Here is a 20869-nt window from a genome sequence, read left to right as displayed (position 1 = left end):
ATCGCTCGCCTTTTGGCTTTTAAGTGCCACGAGGAATCCGTGCGGAGATGGGTTCGATGAACTTCGGTCCTCGTTGGCAGCATTCTGCCGAAAGGGCACCTCTTGCCGCAAAACTTCTACTATTCGAAAAAATTGCTCGGTGACCTCAAGATGTCATCTCAGCGGATACACGCTTGTCCAAAGGGATGCATGCTATTCAGAGAGGAGCATGCTAACACAAATTATTGCATCCATTGCAATAGCTCTAGGTACTTTGAGGTTGACACCAATGGTGATGGTCAGAAGAGGCAGACCACGGTTGCCAAGAATATGCTTTGAATCACTTCATTCATCTCATATGCTTTACAATAATGTTGATCAAGATTATGATGGTAGCATGTCACTTCAGAAATTATTGTTTTTATTTTTTACCTACTCGAGGGCGAGTAGGAACTAAGCTTGGGGATGTTTGATACGTCTCCAACGTATCTATAATTTTTGATGTTCCATGCTAGTTTTATGGCAATACCTACATGTTTTATATGAACTTTATATCATATTATGGCATTTATTGGACTAACCTATTAACAAGATGCCACAGTGCCGGTTCTGTTTATTATGTCCGTTTATTGCGGAAAAGGCCCAAAAACCAAAGTGCTCGGAAAAATCCAGAAAAATCACATAAATTCTATTCCGCCAGAATACTCACGGAGCCAGAAGGGCCAGGCCAGAGGAGGCCCAAGGCCTCCTCCCCATCAGCCGGCACGGCCAGGAGGGGGGCCGCCCCACCCTATGGTGTGGGCCCCTCGGGACTTCACCGACATCGCCCTTTCGCCTATAAATTCCCTCGCGACGGAAAACCCTTAATAAATCAATCATACTCCAGAAAGACTCCAGGGGCGCCGCCGCCATCGCGAAACTCCGTTTCGGGGGACAGATGTCTCTGTTCCGGCACGCCGCCGGGACGGGGAATTGCCCCCGGAGCCATCTCCATCGACACCACCGCCATCTTCATCGCCATTGCTGTCTCCCATGATGAGGAGGGAGTAGTACTCCCCCGAGGCTAAGGGCTCTACCGGTAGCTATGTGGTTCATCTCTCTCTCTCCCATGGTGTGATCTTTATGTGATCATGAGCTTTGTATGACTATTAATCTATGTGCTACTCTAGTGATGTTATTGAAGTAGTCTATTCCTCCTCCATGATGTAAATGTGACGATGGTGTGCATCATGTAGTACTTGGCATAGGTTATGATTGTAATCTCTTGTAGATTATGAAGTTAACTATTACTATGATAGTATTGATGTGATCTATTCCCTCTTTCATAGCTATTGGTGACAGTGTGTATGCTATGTTAGTACTCGGTCTAAATTGCAACGGTCTATTATGCACTCTAGAGGTTACTTTAATATGAACTCCGGATGTTGTGGAGCTTGCTTACTCCGGCTTGAGGGAGCTCTTGTAGCCCTACACAATGAATGATGTTTGTTATCCAACAAGAGAGTGTTTGAAAGTAGCGCAAGTGAGGAGAAGTTATTTATTTATTATGTGATCAATGTTGAGAGTGTCCACTAGTAAAAGTAGGATCCCTAGGCCTTGTTTCCAAATACTGCAAATATCGCTTATTTACTGTTTTACTGCATCTTTACTTCCTGCAATATTTACTTCAGATCGCAATTACCGTTTACCACCATCTATACCATCTGTGTTTTACTATCTCTTCGTCGAACTAGTGCACCTATACATCCGACAAGTGTATTAGGTGTGTTGGGGACACAAGACATTTCTTGTATCTTAATTGCAGGGTTGCTTGAGAGGAATATCTTTGACCTCTACCTCCCTGAGTTTGATAAACCTTGGGTGATCCACTTAAGGGAGACTTGTTGCTGTTCTACAAACCTCTGCTCTTGGAGGCCCAACACTGTCTACAGGAATAGAAGCGTGCGTAGACATCATGTCCCCAACACACCCAATACACTTGTCAGGTATATATGTGCACTAGTTCGGCGAAGAGATAGTGAAATACAAGTAATATGGGCGATTATAAGTGGTAATTGCAATCTGAAATAACAATAGCAGCAAGCAAACATGTAGCAGATTTGGTTGTAAACGGTGTTTCAATGCTTAGAAACAAGGCCTACGGATCTTACTTTTACTAGTGGACACTCTCAACAATAATATCATAATTGAATACATAAATATCATCTCTTCACTATGCTACCCTGAACCAATCTCCGGTTGGATAACAAACACCAATTCACCGCGTAGGACTACAAAAGCATTCCTTAAAGTCCGCGTAACAAATATAGGGACACCCCACGTTGTCACTTTGAGCATTCAAAGATAGTACTAACAAAAAACACAATTTCATAGAGACATCCAACTAAAATTATAACTCATGATAAGTATTTCTGTAAACTTTTGCCTAAGAGACACAGACGGTGCGCACATTGTCACCTTCACACCGTGGGACAAGGTGTCTCCAGAGATCACATAATAAAACCACTTGAGTAGCATAATAGATGAAGAGTAACATCTACTTATTCAACTAGATTACAAAGCTCATGATCACATAAAGATCACACCATGGGAGAGATAGACCACATAGCTACCGGTAAAGCCCTCAGCCTCGGGGGGAGAACTACTCCCTCCTCATCATGGGAGTTGGAAACAACGATGAAGATTGCGGTGGAGTCGATGAAAATGGCTCCGGTGGCAATTCCCCGTCCCGACAGGGTGCCGGAACAGGGACTTCGTCCCCCGAAATATATCTTCGATGGCGGCGGAGTTACGGAACTTTTCGTGGATGGAGGCTGTTTGATTTAGGGTTTTCGCATCGGAAGGCAATATATAGGTGGAAGGGCAAGGTCGGTGGGCGCCGGGGGGCCACACCACCCCTATGCGCGACCAGGTGGGGGCCCGTGCCTAGGCATGGTGTGGGCTCGGCTCTTCTCCGTCTCTGCTTTGGACTCCGTCTTCATGTCGGGAAAATAGGAGGTTTGGCTTTTGTTTTGTCCAATTACGAGAATATTTCATGTACAACTTTTCTGAACTACAAAAACAGCAGAAAACATGAATTGGTACTGTGGCATCTTGTTAATATGTTAGTTACAGAAAATGCATAAAAATGCCACGAAGTGTAAATAAAACATATAGTAATTGATGTAAAATAAGCATGGAGTGTAAAAAAATTATAAATACGTTTGCAACGTGTCATATTGTTGAACCAATGGATGTACCGAGGAATCCTGCACACCGCAATCGTTATCATGACCGGAATAGATACTTGCAAATGAGACCAATTTAGATAGAAGCTTATTTACAGAGGAATCGTGAGTACAAACGAGCTAAACAAGATAGCAATGAAATTAGTAGTAATGCACGGTTCACAACTTGGCAAACAAATGTGAACTACAATGACCACGCACACATGTTTAAGGAATCTTCTCAGGCGACAGAAGGTAGCTATCTTGTGGGCTCCTTGTTTAATAATTTAACAATTACTATCTATGCTTACAGAATATTTCTCTTCTTTTTCAGATTGTTGCATGCCCACACTAGTAGAGAAACCTTTAGTAGAGAAATCCCTCTTTAGTACCGGTTCCAAAGCCTCCCAATCTTTAGTACCGATTTCTTACAAACCGGTACTAAAGGTGCCTCCACGTGGGCACGGAGGAGCCCGCGGGGCTGAGACCTTTGGTACCGGTTCGTGTTACGAACCGGTACTAAAGGCTATTTCGTTTAATTTTTTTTATCCATTTTTTTAATTATTTTTCTCTCCCTTTTTTTATTTTTTCTCAGAATTTCTAATATTTTCGTTAGTCTCTAACTACACTTAATCTCTAGTCAAATTAATTACCCATGGTCAAACTTCCCGGTCGGTCATCCATCCTCACACTAATCCAACACTAGCACGCTTAACTTCTAAGTTCCTTTCCGTCCCACTTCCAAGTGCTTCGCGCACATGTTGTTGATAGTAGTATCATATCAATCCTATTAACATGTTGGTCGATGTCACATTCTTTATTATTTGAATTCCAAATAATTTTTTTAATAAACAAAAGTAATTATGTAATAATAATATTATCTAAATAAATAAAATTAATTTTTTAATTTGTATTACAATTAATTATTTTTTAATTTTTTTATATTTTTTTGCCAAACCTAAAATTTGAAAATATTGTAATTTGCTAAAAGTAATAGTAATATTCTGGGATTCAAAAATCTAATAATTATTAATTTTAATTTTTAAAAATTAAAAAATATATAAAATTCTAAATTTTAGGAAAAAAACTAAAATGTTCCTGCTTTCATATTTTCATTTGGATTTTTGAGAATCTAAAAATTGGCTAACCGGGTAAATCCAGGTGAATTCGGATGTAACTTTTTCCCACGATGATTTTGATATATTATACGTTATATTCCGACGTCGTATGCAAAAGTTAATGCAGTTTTACCATTTTTGAAACTTTTTTTTGCAAAAAATGTCAAAATTTGAATTTCTTAATTTCTCCAAATAGTATATTGCATAACATATAAGAATCTGAAAACATTTTATTTTTTGAATTTTCTATCATTTCCATTTGTATTTTACAAAGCAAAAAAGGCTATCCACCGGGGGGGGGGGTGTGGAGGTGCGTGGAGGGCAGGAAAACCTTTAGTACCGGTTCGTGACACGAACCGGTACTAAAGGTCTACCCTTTAGTACCGGTACGTGACACGAACCGGTACTAAAGGTTCACGAACCCTTTAGTACCGGTTCGTGTCACGAACCGGTATTAAAGGTCCTTTGGAACCGGTACTAAAGGCATGGGCAGTTGAACCGGTACTAATGCACCCTTTAGTACCGGTTCGTAAGGAAACCGGTACTAAAGCCCTAGACGGAAGCCCCTTTTTCTACTAATGCCAGTTCGGTGGTCGATCAGACAACTATGTTCCTCGAAAATGAAACAAGGTTTGGTAGAAATTTGTACTGTTAGAAACTATTGTTTAACTTCTCAAAAGAACAAATAATCTATTGTTATAATGTATTACTTATTATGCTGTAGTATAATCAAATGTTTTCCTTCTTTAACGTGTGAAAAGGAGTAACCACCTTTGGTACTTGTGACATATCTAATTATGACCATTGCATGATTTATCCATCAAATATGTGCCGTGCAGATAATGAAACTCGATTGGCTGTTAGTCCGTCTGGAGTACATGTATCTTCTATTTCTTTTGAAGACCGGTTTGCAGATATTGCATCGCTAAGTAGCGCCCGACGTAAGCGACAACATGGCACTAGCTGGTACTCACGCTTAACTCCTGAACAAATAGAAGCATACTTACAAAGTAATCGTGAGTATTTTTTTTAATATGTTCATTCAATATTGTAGATGTGGATATTTTTTTCCTAACTATTCAGTCAAAGTTAGTAAGATTTGACTTTTGAATTTGAACTTTTGCAATAGTATAAGAAGGGGTATCAGTAGGAATTCACACGTTACCATTATTGTGAATAAAAGGTAGTAGCTACTCACTTTTCATGCACTTGTTCTTCTTGCTCTTCTATATCCTTTTCTTGGGGGTGCATGAGCATCCCCAAGCTTAGACTTTTGTCATTTTCTACCTACAAAATATTATTACTCTCTTGGGCAGCAAGAGATAGATTTTTATAGCACAAAACATAAGCATTATCACTGAAATTTTATGTGCAATTAAGGAGAAAAGAGCTTCTATATTAGAGTTTAGCAGTAAAAGCAAAATTTTCAGATTTTACATCAATAAAAGAGTCCATCTCATTGGCAGCCATATAAGCAACAAATTGCTCTATTTATTTCATCCCTAAATGAGCATGATTCATCTTATGGTAGGTTGCAATTATGTGTTCTATGTAAAAGCCATATTGAAACTGAAAATTTATATCATGAAATCTAAGCAACCTTTCATCTATATCATGCAAAACTCTCAATATTTTTTTCATGTATTCCCCTTCTTCGGATTCTTGATATTTTGATATTAACTTACATCTTTCGTCCATAGAGGTTCTAAGAAGCCCGTCTATAGTTAACCACACTATTTTTATGGGTTTAACTTTTGTGCAACCATAAACGAACTATCTGACAATTTCCATAAACAATTCACTACTGAAAACTAGACATAGAGACACAATAGATAATGGAACACTACTGGAAAAAGGCTTATAGCGCAACCGCACTCATGATGCAAAACCGAATGTCCGCCGGTGGTAAACCGAACCGCTGACGATTCCATCATCGGTTTGTCGTTTTCTGGTCTCTGTGTCGTCTACCCATGATGCTCAAAATAAAAATACTTTATTGGTTTGGTTCGGGGTTCCTGGGGCCCTGAAAAAAAAACCCAGTAACAAAGCACTATTTGCAGCAGACACACTAATACTAGCAGCAGGCAGCAGCTAGATCATCGACAAAGAAGAAATCCAACTGTTTCTTTCCCTGCTCAAGAACATTTGTTCTGAACAAAGGCAGAAAGATGATGACATGATACGGAGGGAATCATGGATCTTGATATTACACCGTGAAAATTCCATTGCCACGTCGTTGATCACAGATATATTGGCCATCAAAAAATAAAATCAGAGGCAATCAGAACCAAGATGACCAGAAGCCGGCAACCCAGAAAATCAGAGCCAACCATATCACAGTGTCCTCATCTTGTCATCACAAATTCTTTGAAAAAAATCACACCATGGTGCTTTTGATGCTCAACAAGGAGAAACGGGGTGCACGCATGATGTCGTGCTCTCCTGTGAAATATACACTTGATTACGCGTAATGCAGCTCGCTGGCAATGAAATCCTGACTTGCCACATTCGTCTCCCCCATTAACCAAGTTCCCTTTTTTCTCTCACACCGATCTCCCTATTAATACTGCCCCTGCAATGCACTAGTAGCAGCAAGACGCCATTAGCAAGCGATTGACCACCAGAGATACTCTTCCTTGGGAACTGAGTTGTGACACACAATGGCGGGTACGACGGTATCTCGCGCTCTCCTCCTGCTCCTCGGCGTCGTCCTCACGGTGCAGCTGTGCGGGTGCACGGCGTACGTTGGTCGCGGCGACGGGTTCAGCGTGGAGTTCATCCACCGGGACGATGTCAGGTCGCCGTACCACGACCCGTCCCTCACCGCGCACGAACGCTTGCTCGGCGCCGTCCGGCGGTCCACGGCCCGCGCCGCGGTGCTCGCGCCCTCCCACGTCCGCGGCGATGACGACGCCCCCGCCCCTTCCACCGACGGCGCCGTCAGCGAGGTCACCTCCAAGCCTTTCGAGTACCTGATGGAAGTCACCGTCGGCACGCCGTCCACCAGGATGCTCGCCATCGCCGACACCGGCAGCGACCTCATCTGGCTCAACTGCACTGACGACAAGGACGCGCCGCCGCCGACCGGCGTGTTCTACCCGGCTAACTCGACGACGTTCGGCCTCGTGGACTGCGATTCCGGCGCGTGCCGCGCTCTCAACGACGCCTCCTGCACCAAATCCAACCATTGCAGGTACCTCTACTCCTACGGAGATGGCTCCCGGACCAGCGGCCTCCTGTCCACGGAGACCTTCACCTTCGACGACGGCGTAGCGAGGCACAGTGACGAGGCCGCCTCGTTGCGGGTGGCCAACGTCAACTTCGGCTGCTCCACTCAAAACGCCGGCACGTTCCCGGCGGACGGCCTCGTCGGCCTCGGCGGCGGCGAGCTCTCCCTCGTCACGCAGCTCGGCAACGACACCTCCATCGGCAGGAAGTTCTCCTACTGCCTCGTCCCCTACGGCTTGAACGCCTCATCAGCGCTCAACTTCGGCGCCCGCGCTGACGTCACGGAGCCGGGCGCGGCCACCACGCGGCTTGTCCGCTCCGAGATCGACACCTACTACACCGTCAAGCTCGAGTCCATCAAGATAGGCAACTCCTCCTTCAAGCCGCACGGGTCCTCCCGCATCATCGTCGACTCAGGCACGACGCTGACGTACCTCGACAAGGAGGTTCTTGACACGCTGGTGGAGGATCTGACCAAGCGGATCAAGCTCCCCAAGGCGGAATCGCCGGAGAAGCTGCTGCAGCTGTGCTTCGATATCAGCCATGTGCGTGAAGGGCAGGTCGAGGCGTCGCTACCGGACGTGACGCTGCAGCTGGGCGGCGGCGCGGCGGTGACGCTGAAGGCGGAGAACTCGTTCGTGGTGGTGCAGGAGGGGACGATGTGCTTGGCGATGGCGGCGGCGTCGCAGCAGAACCCGGTGTCTATCCTCGGAAACATCGCGCAGCAGAACATGCACGTCGGGTACGACCTCGACAAACGCACCGTGACCTTCGCCCCAGCCGACTGCGCGAGGTCCTACGCCTCCGTTCCTGCAACTTCGCCTTCGCCGCAGTAGAGGATAAATATCTGAATATCTGATCACCATTAGTTGTTCAAGAATCAAGATGGTGTAAATGAATATAAACGTGTTTCTTCCGTCATTCTTTGCATTAATCCCAGCGAAAAATGTTCTGTCCATTTCATATTAGTTATCGCCAATACTAAATGATCAACAACTAAAACAAGAAAACATGTGAATATATAAGTACAGCACCAAGTGTCGTTGAAGCTGGCCTCCGGAGGTCAGTCAGCGCAACGGTGGCCGAGAGCCCCCTCAAAAGCCTGCTAATGGACGAACACCTGGTCACTAGGCCTACAAGCTAAACTAACGTGTGGGCATTCTTTTGTGATTTCTGTAATTCACTTCAGGCTAGCCTTTTCGATTTTTCTTTTTTTGACATGAGCCTTTTCAAGTTAATAGAATAGAATGGGGAAAGTTGCACAAAGGGCATGTTTTTTTCTGAAAAACAAAACGGATTGTCAAAACAAGATATCCTTCCCTCCTTTCAAGATCATAACGTGATTACGAATTTGAAGATTTAACTTCTGCCATAGTTTTAAGAAACTACATTCCCGAGGGTGACTACTGGAAGAAAACGTTGATGATGAGTGGTCCGATGTTTGCCGGCTGTAAAATAGTCAGGAACTTGCCAAACATTGGCTTTGTCGACTGTCGTAAAGAAAGCACACAAAAGAGATTGAGAACTCGGTAAAAGCCGGGAAAAAAAACATGACAAACATTTGAACTAGGGAAAATCTGGAAAAAACACAGGGCAAAGAACCGGACACAACAAACTAGAAAAATCACACGGCATAGAAATGAGGCACGTGGCCACGTCGCCCGCGGTTCACTGCGCCGTCACTACCACAACCTTTGTCGAGTGTCACGTAAACGTACACTCCGGCAAAGGTTATGCCGACTGTTTTAGCAAAAACACTCAGGAAAGAATCTCCCAAATTTTTCCTACCTTTCCACTCGCGCCGGTGAACCTGAGTGAGTTTTCCCTCCAATTTTTTGCCGAGAGTGTATGTTGGAATACAATCGGCAAACACCCTTTCCATTTTCCTTCCACCTTTTTGTGTGTCGAAATTTCTTCCCGCCCTTTCCTTCATGTCTTCATTTCTATATATAGCCCACCTCTCAGACTTAAAATTCACAACTAACTCAGCAATGTCTTTTCTCCCCTCCCCTCTTAGTTATTTTTGTTCGTCGTGTACAAATCATACAGATGAGGCTAAAGGCATGTGATTTCCAACAAGCATGGCCTTCGTGGGTCACCGTTGGTTATATCCAGTAGATCCCACTAATTGTTCTTTGGAGCTCCTAAGAAATACATAGGTAACAAAGTGATTCCTTAGGTGGTCCCAATTATTTTTTGTTCAAAGAATCGAATGAAATCACCTAAGAAATTTCTAACAATACAATTGTATTTTATTACGCAGTTCTTTGGCCACCATATTTATCCCTCACTCGAAATACATAGCTAATGTAGAAATTTCATAGGTAGTCCCAGTTGTTTTTTGTTTGAAGAATTAATTGAAATCACCTAAGAAATTTCGTAGGTGGTCTCAGGTGGCTGTCTCTTCGCTATCCCAATCTGATCGTGAAGTACCTATTTCTTTACCGAGGTAGTAGAAAATACATATGAGAAACAATATGCCGTCTTTCAAGACACAAGACAATAGTTTTTTTTGCTGTGAGAAACAATGCCAAGTCGCGCGCCTTTGTCGTGTGTAAGAATTTGGCAAAGGCTTTGCTGGAGTTCTCAAAAGACTTTGTTGAGTCTTTGGACCACTCGGCAAAGGCGGTTTCTCCCGTAGTGATTAGCTGGCCTTTTGAAGAAACATGCATTCTTTACTTTGTCAGGTATACAGAATCCTTCAAGAGAGAGAACACATGTAGCGAGTGGGTGCTGGTACTAAAAATTGATATTCCCTTCATCCCAATGCAAGGCGCCTAAGGATTACTAAAAGGTCAACGTTTTCTAAATTTGACTAAGTTTATACACAAAAATATGAACAATTATAATATTATATCAATACCAATAGATATACTCTAATATAGATGTACCTAGACACATTTTAGTTCCAAATACATCCATATTGAAATCAATTAATATGAATCGGAGGGAGTACCATAAAGTATATTTTATTAATATGTTCATTCAATATTGTAGATGTAGATATTTTTTCCTAACTATTCAGTCAAAGTTAGTAAGATTTGACTTTTAAATTTTAACTTTCGCAATAGTACAGGAAGGGGTATCAGTAGAAATTTGTACGTTACCATTATCTCTACCTGTATCTCTATCCGAAAATGCAACAGTGCTTATGAAATGGGGTGCGGTGGAAATACCTGCCGTTCACATGCATAGGGATAATTATCTGTGGGGTCCACCAGCTTGCCCATTCATTGCAAAAGATTCTCTTCTTAAAATAGACTACTAATTCTAAAATGAGTATAACTTTCGCATAATAAATACAAATGATATTTTGTTTGCATATTGACTTCCTCGCGATGAACTCTTCGAAATGAGTGTAATATTTAATTTTTTTAATTGATTTCGTGAACTGTATCTATAGAGTCATCTATTGTTTGCGCATGTAGTCCGTATGCATGTTCATGTAGTCATGCGAAAAGTACTGATAGATTTATAAAGTTCTTGCCAGTTTGTTCCTATGGTACATGCGGTAATACTGTTACTTTTACACACGTGACAGCTGTAGATTCTTTTTTCACGTTGGGTCATGTTGGAACGAATCTCGAGGAACAAAACTAATAACAACGGATGTTATATCAACCGCACCCCATTTCATAAGCACCGTCTGCGGGTCGCCTGATATCCTGATTAATTACATGTAATCCCAATGGCTAGCTACTTAGAGCATCTCCAATAGGCGCGCTGAAACGGTCGCGCGGCAAAAAAACTGCCGGTTTGGCGCGCGCGGGCGCTCGCGCGAAGCTCCAGCGGACGCGGGAAAAAAGCGTGCGCGCTAAAATCTTTGCCGCGTGCGCGAGTTCGCGCTATTCTGCGCGGGAGAATTGCCGTGTCTGATGCCGCGCGCGCTATAAACGCGACACGCGCGAACGCGCCAACGGCCTGAAACTTCCACGCGTCCGCTTCGCCTCAGCGCCGCTCCGTCTCTCTCCCCACCTCTCCGTCTCTCCCGCCGACGCTCCGCCTCCGCCGCGCCGACACTCCGCCTCCGCACCGACGATGCCTCCGCGCCGCCGCCCCGCCTCCGGCTACCATGGCGTTCGGGCGCGACCGAGCGGCCGGTTCGACGCGGAAATCCGCTCCGGCGATGAGCGGATCCGCCTCGGCATGTTTGACACGGCGCACGAGGCGGCGCGGGCGTACGACGCCGTCGCCTGGCGGCTCGGCCGCTCCCGCCAGACCATGAATTTTCATGATGTTTGGACGCGGGAGCAGGTGGAGATGCTCGCGCCGCCGCCGCTGGCCATCACGCGCGAGCAGCAGCGCCGCCAACGGGAGCTGGAGCAGCGCCTCCTCATCGCCGAGCGCGACGAGGCCCCCCGCCTCGAGTGGGCGCGCCGATTCCTGGAAGACGTCGCCGCCACGAAAGCCTTCTACGCGCAGAAGGAGGAGGAGAAGGTGGCGGCGAAGGCGAAGAAGAAAGCCAGCTGCGACAAGCGCCGCGTCGAGTCCGCGGCGAGGAAGGCAGCGAGGGCCGAGAAGGCAGTGAGGAAGGAGGAGGAAAAGAAGAACGACGCAGGGCCGTCCACCATCGTCCTCTCCTCCTCCTCCTCCTCCTTCGAGTGGACGACGACACCGGTGTCGGAGATGACTCCGAGCACCAACTCCTCGGACTTCGACTAGGAGTCGGACGAGTAGTTTAAAAATTAGTCAAATTTCTTATTTTCGTCCTCTATGTCGCGCTGTATCATTGAAATTTTAATATATTCGTATTTTCGATCAAATTTTCATAATTTGTTTGATTAATTTTGAAATGAACGGTCGAATTTAGCAGTTTGCGCCGCGCCGCACGCTGCAAAATAGAGCCTCCGGCGGAGGTGCTTTTTTTTCCGCACCAACGCGCGCTGCAAAATGGAGGATCCGGCGGGGGAAAATTCGGTATCACGTGCGCCAGCGATTTACAGCGCAGCGAAACGAAGATTAACGCGCCGGCTTTTTGTGCGCCTGTTGAAGGTGCTCTTATAGGGGATTTAGTACTGTACGTATCATATATATATGGTAGCCATGGATGATGGGAGAGGAATAAGGTAAGTACAGATTTGCTATGAACTGCTGATTGACAGCTGCATTATGCGTAAATTACGTCCTAAAATCATACATGGATTTGATTGGGAGAGAGTAGGAGACACTGGTAGAAAAAAGGCCATCGGTCGCGGTTCGCAACTGCTATTGGTCGCGGTTGCGCAACCGCGACCAACCAAGCGCGACTAAAGCCCCCCCCTTTTAGTCGCGGTTCCTTACGAACCGCGACCAAAGGCGCCTCCACGTGGCCGCCAGCAGTCCTTCGGGGCGGAGGACCTTTAGTCGCGGTTCTCCTAGCCAACCGTGACTAAAGGCCGCCGCAGGTTTAGGGTTTTTGCCCCCCCCTAAATCTGGTTTCTTTTTAATTTGTATTGTTTTATTTTCTTTTGTGTTTTATTTTAATTTTGAAGGAGTTTCACATATTCTACGGTACTACATACATGCATATGAATGTACAATTTGAAACAAATTTGAAATTAGAACCAAAAAGAATTGTAGAATTCAACGGGGTAAAATATGAATGTTTGTTAAGTATTTATGCTGGACTAGAATCTGGAGGATCGAGCACTAAAATTCTTTAGAAACGATGAACAAAAAAATTTCAGAAACGCCAATGATTTAACTGATTTAGTTTTTCTTTGTTCTTAGAGCATGTCTAGCAGGCCCCTTACTTTTCTGCCCCGTATTTCGCGACTATTTCGCCCCGTATAAAAAAATGCTCGTAGAAACACCGTTCCGTCTAGCAGACCCCGTATTTGACCCCGTAAATTCGTAAATTTAAAAACCTGCGAAACTTGTTCATTCATAGTTCGATCATACATACGGATCGACGTATTTACATACAAAATGCGCGATCATGGATCGCGACTTCTAGTCGGAGAGGTCGATAATGTACCCGTCGACCTCCGCCTCCGCCTCCCGCAACTCCGCCTCCTTCACGGTGGCGATGGCTGCTGCCCTATCTTCCTCTTCCGCCCTCTTCCTCTCGGCGGCGTCCTTCAGGGACTCTTCAATCGCCTTCTTGAAGGCGGGGTCCTCGTCCTCATCCTCCTCCTCGCCGGCGAGCGGAGGTCCTCCGCCGCTGGTGCTCCCGATGCTCGTGTTCCATGCCTCCTTCGCCCACCGTTGGCGCTCCCACTCGGCGCGCCACTCGTCGAACTTGGGGCCGCTCATCGGCTTGAGCGACGGGTCCTTGTTGTACCAGCGGCCGCCCCGCGCGAAGTCGCGGAGCTTCGGCGGGACGAACGAGGCGCCGTCGTACTTGCAGGCCGCATGGCGGCTCTCGGCGGCGGATCTCTTGCATTGGAGACGCACGCATCCTCCACGTTGTCCGGCGAGCGGGGTCGCTTCGATCCGCTCGCCGGCGAGGCGGTACTGCGGCGGCGGGCGTCCATGCCGGAGCTGGGGTGGAATGCGGCACAGGGGAGTGAGGAATTGCTCGCCGGAGCAGGATGGAGGCGGCGGCGGCGCACGTCGGAGCTAGGGTTGCGAGTGAGGGGCGCCCGGTATAACTAGGGGGCGGCGGGGCAGATTTCCTGGGCCCCGTATTCCGCCGAAACGGGCCGGCCCGAATACGGGGCCTGCTAGACGGCCCAAACCGCGCCTGCCCCGTATCTCGCTGGAATTTTACGGGGTGGGCGGGTTATAAGGGCCATGTTAGACATGCTCTTAACTTTTGCTCCTCTGACCCCTTTCAATAATTATATTGTGTTTTCTACGTCCGAAATGGTCCTAATATATGGGAAACTCAATTTTAACCTTTGGCGCGCATGCTTCTACTACCAGGAAAATATTTAAAAATGTTATAAATGATGAACAAAAAATTCAAGCGTATATCTGGAACGATAATCTTGTCCATCTGGACTCTCTGGACGGTTATCTTGTCTGTCTTGACTCTAGAGCCGACGATGATGGCGCTTGCGGGCACCGTTCCTCTCCATGGAGGCATTGACGAGGAGTGCTGACACCTTCCTTGCCCACACGGGGTGGTGTTTGCTGGAGACAAGGTCGACGATGGCGGCATCTTCAGCGTCGTGCCATCCTTGGAAGCGTCGTTTTAGAAGCACACGTAACTTGGAAGCATGGGCTTCGGTTGTGATTCTCTTGTGTTGTTGCTGCTTAAGGCTGAGCCTTAGGGGCGCCATGTACGATGTTACCGCTGACTCTAAAACGGCGCCTTTCTCAGGTATGTCCAAGTCCTGCCACTGAATCGCTAACTCTTTGAGCAAGTCATTCTTCAGTGGTAACTCACATTGTTGGAGAGGTGGTTGTGTGGTTCGCTCTGTGCGAGGCTCTTGTTTGTTATGATTGTAGTGTGTGTGGTAGCTAGTCTTTAGATTATCGTTGTATCTAGCTGCTTGGTTACTTCTTCTATGAATTTGATACACCCTTTTATGATGTGTATCCTCGAAATTACATGGGGAGCTATTTCTGATATTACGGGTATGGATATTGGCTCTGATTATGAATCTATTCCTAGACTTGGGATTGCTCCAAGAAAATATGGGCATATTAATATATGATTCCATCTGCTACCTCGACACATCACACATCGATGAAAAATAATATGCAAAATTGTGCTTAGTGACACTCCGCTACAGTATATAAGGCGCATGAAACGCAAGCATGTATCGTGGAGCCACATCGGACGGCTCTAAACACGTGCGCAACTATGTCCATAGGTAAAAAAAATCGCATCGTTAAAATTAAATCTCGAAATACATTGGGGCTTTAGGGGGAAGTTGGACAGACTATAGTGATTTTATGAGGAAATTCAGAATGTTCTGCCAAGACTTTCATGTTGCATCAGGGCATCTGGCTTGTTTCACGGAAAGTTCTTGTTGGGTTGGTGTGTCGTCTTTCTTTTTCCACCATTTTATTCAGTAGTACCGTCAAGAAGGCTTGTGCCAGGTGAATTACAAAATTAATTAGGAAGGAATTTCAGATATTATGAGCTTCTGACAGGGTTCAGCCGTGCACTGGTAAGGACTTGTAGGAGCTGGCGCAGTCGGCAGGGGCGAAGGTGACGGTGCGCTTGTCGAGGTTGTAGCCGACGTGCATGTTCTGCTGCGCGATGTTCCCGAGGATGGACAGCGGATGCTTCTCCGTCACCGGCGCCACCGCTAAGCACATGATCCCTTCCTGCGCCTCCACGAACGTGTTCTCCGCCTTCAGCGTCACTGTCACGCCGAAGACGGCCAAGTACAGCGTCACGTCCGGGACGCTCTTGCTGAACGAATACTGACGAGCCGGCCCGCCCACTTCGTAGCACAGCTGCAGCGGCTCCTGTGGCGACGGCACCTTCGGGAAACCGGTCCCGATCCGCCGGGTGAGCTCCTGCGCCATCGGGTCCACAAGCGCCTTGTCGAGGAACGTCAGCGGCGTGCCGGAATCGACGATGACGCGGGAAAGGTGCTTAAAGGAGGCGTTCCCGATCCTCACGGACTCGAGCAAGACGGTGTAGTACGCTTCGAAGTCCGACCGGACCAGCGCCGTGGTGGCCGCGCCCGGCTCCGTCACGGTGGCACGGTCGCCGAAGTTGAGCGCCGACGAGGCGTTCTTCACGGTGTAGGGGACCAAGCAGTAGGAGAACCTGCGGCCTAGGGAGGTGTGGGCGCCAAGCTGGCCGATGAGGGAGCTGTTTCCGGCGCCGAGGCCGACCATGGCGTCCACGACGAACGTGCCGTTCGTTGACGTGGAGCAGCCGAAGCTGACATTCGGCACCAGCACGTACGGATGGCTGCGGCACCCCGGGCAGCCGCCTGGAATGCTTTCGAAGGTGAAGGTCTCGGTGGAGAGGAGGCCGCTCGTCTTGGAGCCGTCGCCATAGGACCGGAGGTACTGGCAGTTGGAGCTGGCGTCGCAGGAAGTGCCATCGAGTGCGTGGCACGCGCCGGAGTTGCAGCCCACGCGGCCGAACGTCGATGAGGAGGACGGGTTGAAGACGGCGGCTGCCCGAGGTTCGCATTGGAACCAGACGAGGTCGCTGCCGGTGTCGGCCATGGCGAGTATCCGGGTTGGCGGCGTACCGACGTTGACGGCCATTAGGTACTCGAATGGCCTCGAGACGACCTCGGACACAGCGCCTTCGCCGCTGACGTAGGAGCGCGCGAGAGCCGCGGCGCGTGCCGTGGACCGCCGGACGGCAGCGAGCACGCGGTCGTGCTCGGTGAGCGCCGGGTCGTGGTACGGAGACTTGACGGAGTCCCGGTGGATGAACTCGACGCTAAATCCGTCGACGCCAACGTACGCCGTGCACCCGCAGAGCTGCGAAATCAGGACGACGACAGCCAGCAGGGGACTGCGACATGTCCTCGCAGTCGCCATTGTATCTTAGTAAGTCCTACTGGTCTTTTTCTAATGCCTAATGGCGCCTTTTGCTAGCTGCTGCTGCCGCCGCTGCCACTGATGCAGCGTAGAGTATCATCGATTGGTAGTGTAAGGCAGAGCAGGCGTATTATAGGGCGATGAGTATAGCATGTAATTGGTAATTAATTAATGAGAGTTGTTTTTCTTTGACCAGTAGTTAATATGGGGAGCTGAATTAATGGGGAGTGGAGAGGAGGATATCATACGGGCGGTTCCTACTGCTTTTGTTTGTGAAACTGAAGATAATGCGATAATTAAATTCGTGCTAAAAATGAGGGGCGTAACTGGCAAAATATTTACTACTAAACAAGATACGCTCCTTAATTGGCAGAAAGAAGATACCCTCGTTAATTAATGGAGTGGCGATTTTCTCACCCCACTCCATTAATTCGTGTTAAAAATGAGGGGCGAATTAAAGAGTTTATCTTAAGATATGTTAGACAAATCTAGCATATCTTAAGATAAGCTCGTTATTCGCAGAAAAAAGATACGCTCCTTAATTAATTGAGTGGCGATTTTATCATCATCTGAGTTTGGGGGTTGTTGCCTACACAACGGTTAGATCTTCGTCCTTGCGATCAATCTGCATGTGCCAGCTGTAGATCCCTAGTGTCCCTACAATTGTTAATGACAACTTAATCTTTGTTCCAAGAGCCGAGGGATCTCTTAAGATCCTGGCCCACCTGTTACGGCATTGGATGATCGGGAGGAAGTGTGGCTAGGTTGGATCGCATGGAGCTCATAAAGGAGGACGTGGTGTACATCTAAACAGTGACAATGATGCGGGGAATCTGTTCAAAGCGGGACTTCCAACTAGAGAGAGATGTGCATGTGCTCGATGGCACCTCATTGCTGGTTGTTGGTGTTTTGCAGAAGTACAATGCAAATCTAAGAGCAACGGATGCACTACAAGAAATCTGCCATAAGTTGACAAAATAGAGGTGTCACTGAAACGTCAATAATGGCTACTTGTGACGTTACTGTGACGCCTTTCAAAACGTCGAAAGCTAGGAGTCAGCAGTGAGTGCTTAAGACGTTCCACTTGAAAACGTCGTAGAGCTTTGTGACGTTTTAAAATGTCACTGCCGGCATGACGTTCCCAAAACGTCATGGGCACCTGCCCCCGAGTCCAGCGTGGCAATCCGACGTGGCAAAATTGTGACGAATTTGAAACGTCGTTATCTGAATTCAGCCCGGTCCATTCAGCTCCTTATGTGGGCTGAGCCCATTAGTTTTGATTATTTTTTCAGCTTTGTTGGGCCTTAGCCCGTAACAGTTTGGACCATTATTTTCTGACAATTGGCCTTTCACAAAGCATTTCTATTTTATTTTTGGCCTTTTTATTTTGATTTGATCCCACCAGTCAGTGGGTTCCAATTGTCAGAGTAGAACCAACATTTAACAATAAATTACAAAATCGAAAATACATGAAATTGAAGAATTTTTTTGATAACAGTCATAGTCAACGTATATTACAACATTTCCGGTCTCAATTTACATCACGGTAACTTACAACACAATAATATAAGGTTAAAACGAAACAAACAGAGTGCACAGTATCCTTCCATCGAGGGAACAGACTTTGCTCGGAACCTCCGAGTCGGTTCTTGCTGTTGCACCATCCAAGGCCCCTTGTCTGCTACATCGCCCCGAAACTTCGCCGTAACTAGACACAATAGTGTGCCATCGCCCATGAACGCTAGAACTGCCCTGAGCAACGCCTCACCGCGGAGGTGCACAAGATTGCACCGCGCCATCTGTACCTCACCACCGCGGGAAATAGTCTTTGCACCATCAGGAAATAATGCTGCTGCAGGTTATACCAATTAAAAATAAGGCCCAATAGATTCATGTCAACGAAAATTAACAAGTGTGGATCTGGTGCAAACAGATTTGGATAAACCAATATAGTTCTAGTTGCTAGTTGTAAATTTGAAGAACAAATACGTTTATATGAGACTAGGTGAACATGTGAGCTTCGCCTCGCCGACTGCAACACATCTTGCACATCGTGAACAGCTGAGCAAACAAAAAATATAGGGTATCTGTTCTACGGTGGTCAGCCCCTAACAAAAAGTTCAGGTGATGACACTTAGAGGACGAAAATGAAAATGTGGTGCATAAACAAACAGCCTAATGCCATGTGTAACCTGCAACCACGGCCATTTTGGCATTAAATTCTACGGTATTGGTCTACAACTTTGAGAGCTTCACAGTTCTCGCTCTAAATATCCTTTATAGTTGTCTTGCTAGAATGACACAAGAACCTATGCATGAATGAATATCATCGCACAATAAGAAATGTCGCCGTAGACACCAGATTTGAAGGACATGTTTACCATAGAGGAAAGCAATGTGAACCTTCTATCACTGAGTCATCAAGTTCTCTTTGGCACTGGACGACCTTTAGCACCAATGTTGACAATAGGCAAAATACCAGTCACCATACCAATGACATCTGCGTAGCCATAGAAGAGTGGACTGTCAGAGAAAAGCAACAGCAAAGCACTGCATAGTAGGCATACAAAAAAGTGTATCTTAAAGACACCAGTTCCCCTTTCTCTATTTACTTGCAAGGTAAGCTATGTCGTTAATATTACTCAAGAAACTCTAGAAAGTGTTGATCTTGTAAACTTAAGTGTATGATTGATCTTTGTAATGTTCATCCTTTTCGTAACCAGGCCTTGGACCAATGTTGACATTAGGGAAGCCATATCTTGCTGGCTCTATCTATAAGAATTCTAATCAGCTGATGCTAGCATTAGAATGCCAGAGAAAAAAGGTAAAAAAGTTGGGATCGTGAAAATGAAGCAAGCTAGGATCTCAAATTTTTCTGCTGATATTTATTAGTTCGTGTGATTGAAACCAACATAATCGGCAATCTACAAATCTTGTCATATATGTTTCAGGATGAGTAGTTAAGTGTGATACAGGGATAAATTCAGAACTACTGATAGTTAGCCAAACCCTTACTTTGATAGGTATTCTAAAGCTTCTAATGAGCACGCCCCAAGCTAAACAACAGAACATTCTTTTTTTCATAATATATACATACTCTTTGTTCGCATCAGGAGGAACAAAAGATAGAAATCAGCGGTGTTAGATTGTTTTCAAATGGGACATTCTAACTATGAAGACTACGCACAAACCTGCTTAGCTTGACATAGGGCAACATAATCATAAGTTGGCTCAGCCAAAGTGTTTTCCTTCTCTAAAATATCTGGATTCCAAGATACCATCTCACTCACGTCTAGATAGCAAAAAAAGGAAATACCAAGTGATCATATTTTCTCCCAGCATCAGCAGACTCCTAGCAGCTGAAACAACATTGCGTAAAATCAGTTGACCTCTACAACTATTGCTACCACATGGCTCAAAAATAAAAAATTTGCTTAAGAAACTTGCAATTCTTAGCTAGCTGCTACAGTGAGACAACCACAAATGCAGCACAGACTATTTTTTGTTTGTTTCCGAGTTAAGCTTGAGTAGTTAAGGCTACCGAAAATAGATCTCATATATCTAAAGGCATCATCAATGGATATATAGAGTTACAGGAGTGAAATACCTCATTCATATGCTTGATTGCTGGCCTAATTATATCCCTTTCAAGTACTAATCTACAATGCTTCCTAAATAGAGCAAGCTGAGCACCAGCAACCAATCTCTGAAAACCCAGAATTCAGCTCATGAAGCGCAAATTATCAATCCAACGAATAAATCATTGCCAAACAAAATACATTTCTTGCCAAAAATCTAAACTGTGTCACATGCTATTGATCTAAATGGTTCTCCTGTCATAATAAGATATTCAAAAATGCTATTGGTCTCTATACTGCAGCCTAAATGCCACGAACCAGAATAGATCTGACAAATAAACTGTGAACATTTCGAACCAAACCCGACTCCCGA

The 20869-nt window shown here is 46.0% G+C and overlaps 2 protein-coding genes and 1 long non-coding RNA gene across 3 annotated transcripts; 1 reads left to right on the top strand and 2 right to left on the bottom strand.

The window, feature by feature from the left end:
* Positions 1-6963: 6963 nt before the first annotated feature.
* Positions 6964-8367, top strand: LOC124664771 (aspartic proteinase CDR1-like). The gene has a single exon (XM_047202212.1). It carries the CDS (start codon positions 6964-6966, stop codon positions 8365-8367), a length of 1404 nt encoding a protein of 467 aa, XP_047058168.1.
* Positions 8368-15559: 7192 nt separating this feature from the next.
* LOC124664768 (aspartic proteinase CDR1-like) lies at positions 15560-16918 on the bottom strand. The gene has a single exon (XM_047202210.1). The coding sequence runs from the start codon at positions 16916-16918 to the stop codon at positions 15560-15562; it is 1359 nt and encodes a 452-aa protein (XP_047058166.1).
* Positions 16919-18933: 2015 nt separating this feature from the next.
* On the bottom strand, positions 18934-20139 carry LOC124660111. Its single transcript, XR_006989796.1, has 3 exons — positions 20110-20139; positions 19300-19418; positions 18934-18979 (listed from the first exon to the last, which is right to left on the bottom strand). It is a non-coding gene; the product is annotated as an uncharacterized LOC124660111 (long non-coding RNA).
* Between the last annotated feature and the right edge of the window lie 730 nt (positions 20140-20869).

This window comes from Lolium rigidum, chromosome 6 (genome assembly GCF_022539505.1).
Source record: "Lolium rigidum isolate FL_2022 chromosome 6, APGP_CSIRO_Lrig_0.1, whole genome shotgun sequence".
Classification (NCBI taxonomy): Eukaryota; Viridiplantae; Streptophyta; class Magnoliopsida; order Poales; family Poaceae; genus Lolium; species Lolium rigidum.
This window is presented reverse-complemented; position numbering and strand designations above follow the sequence as displayed.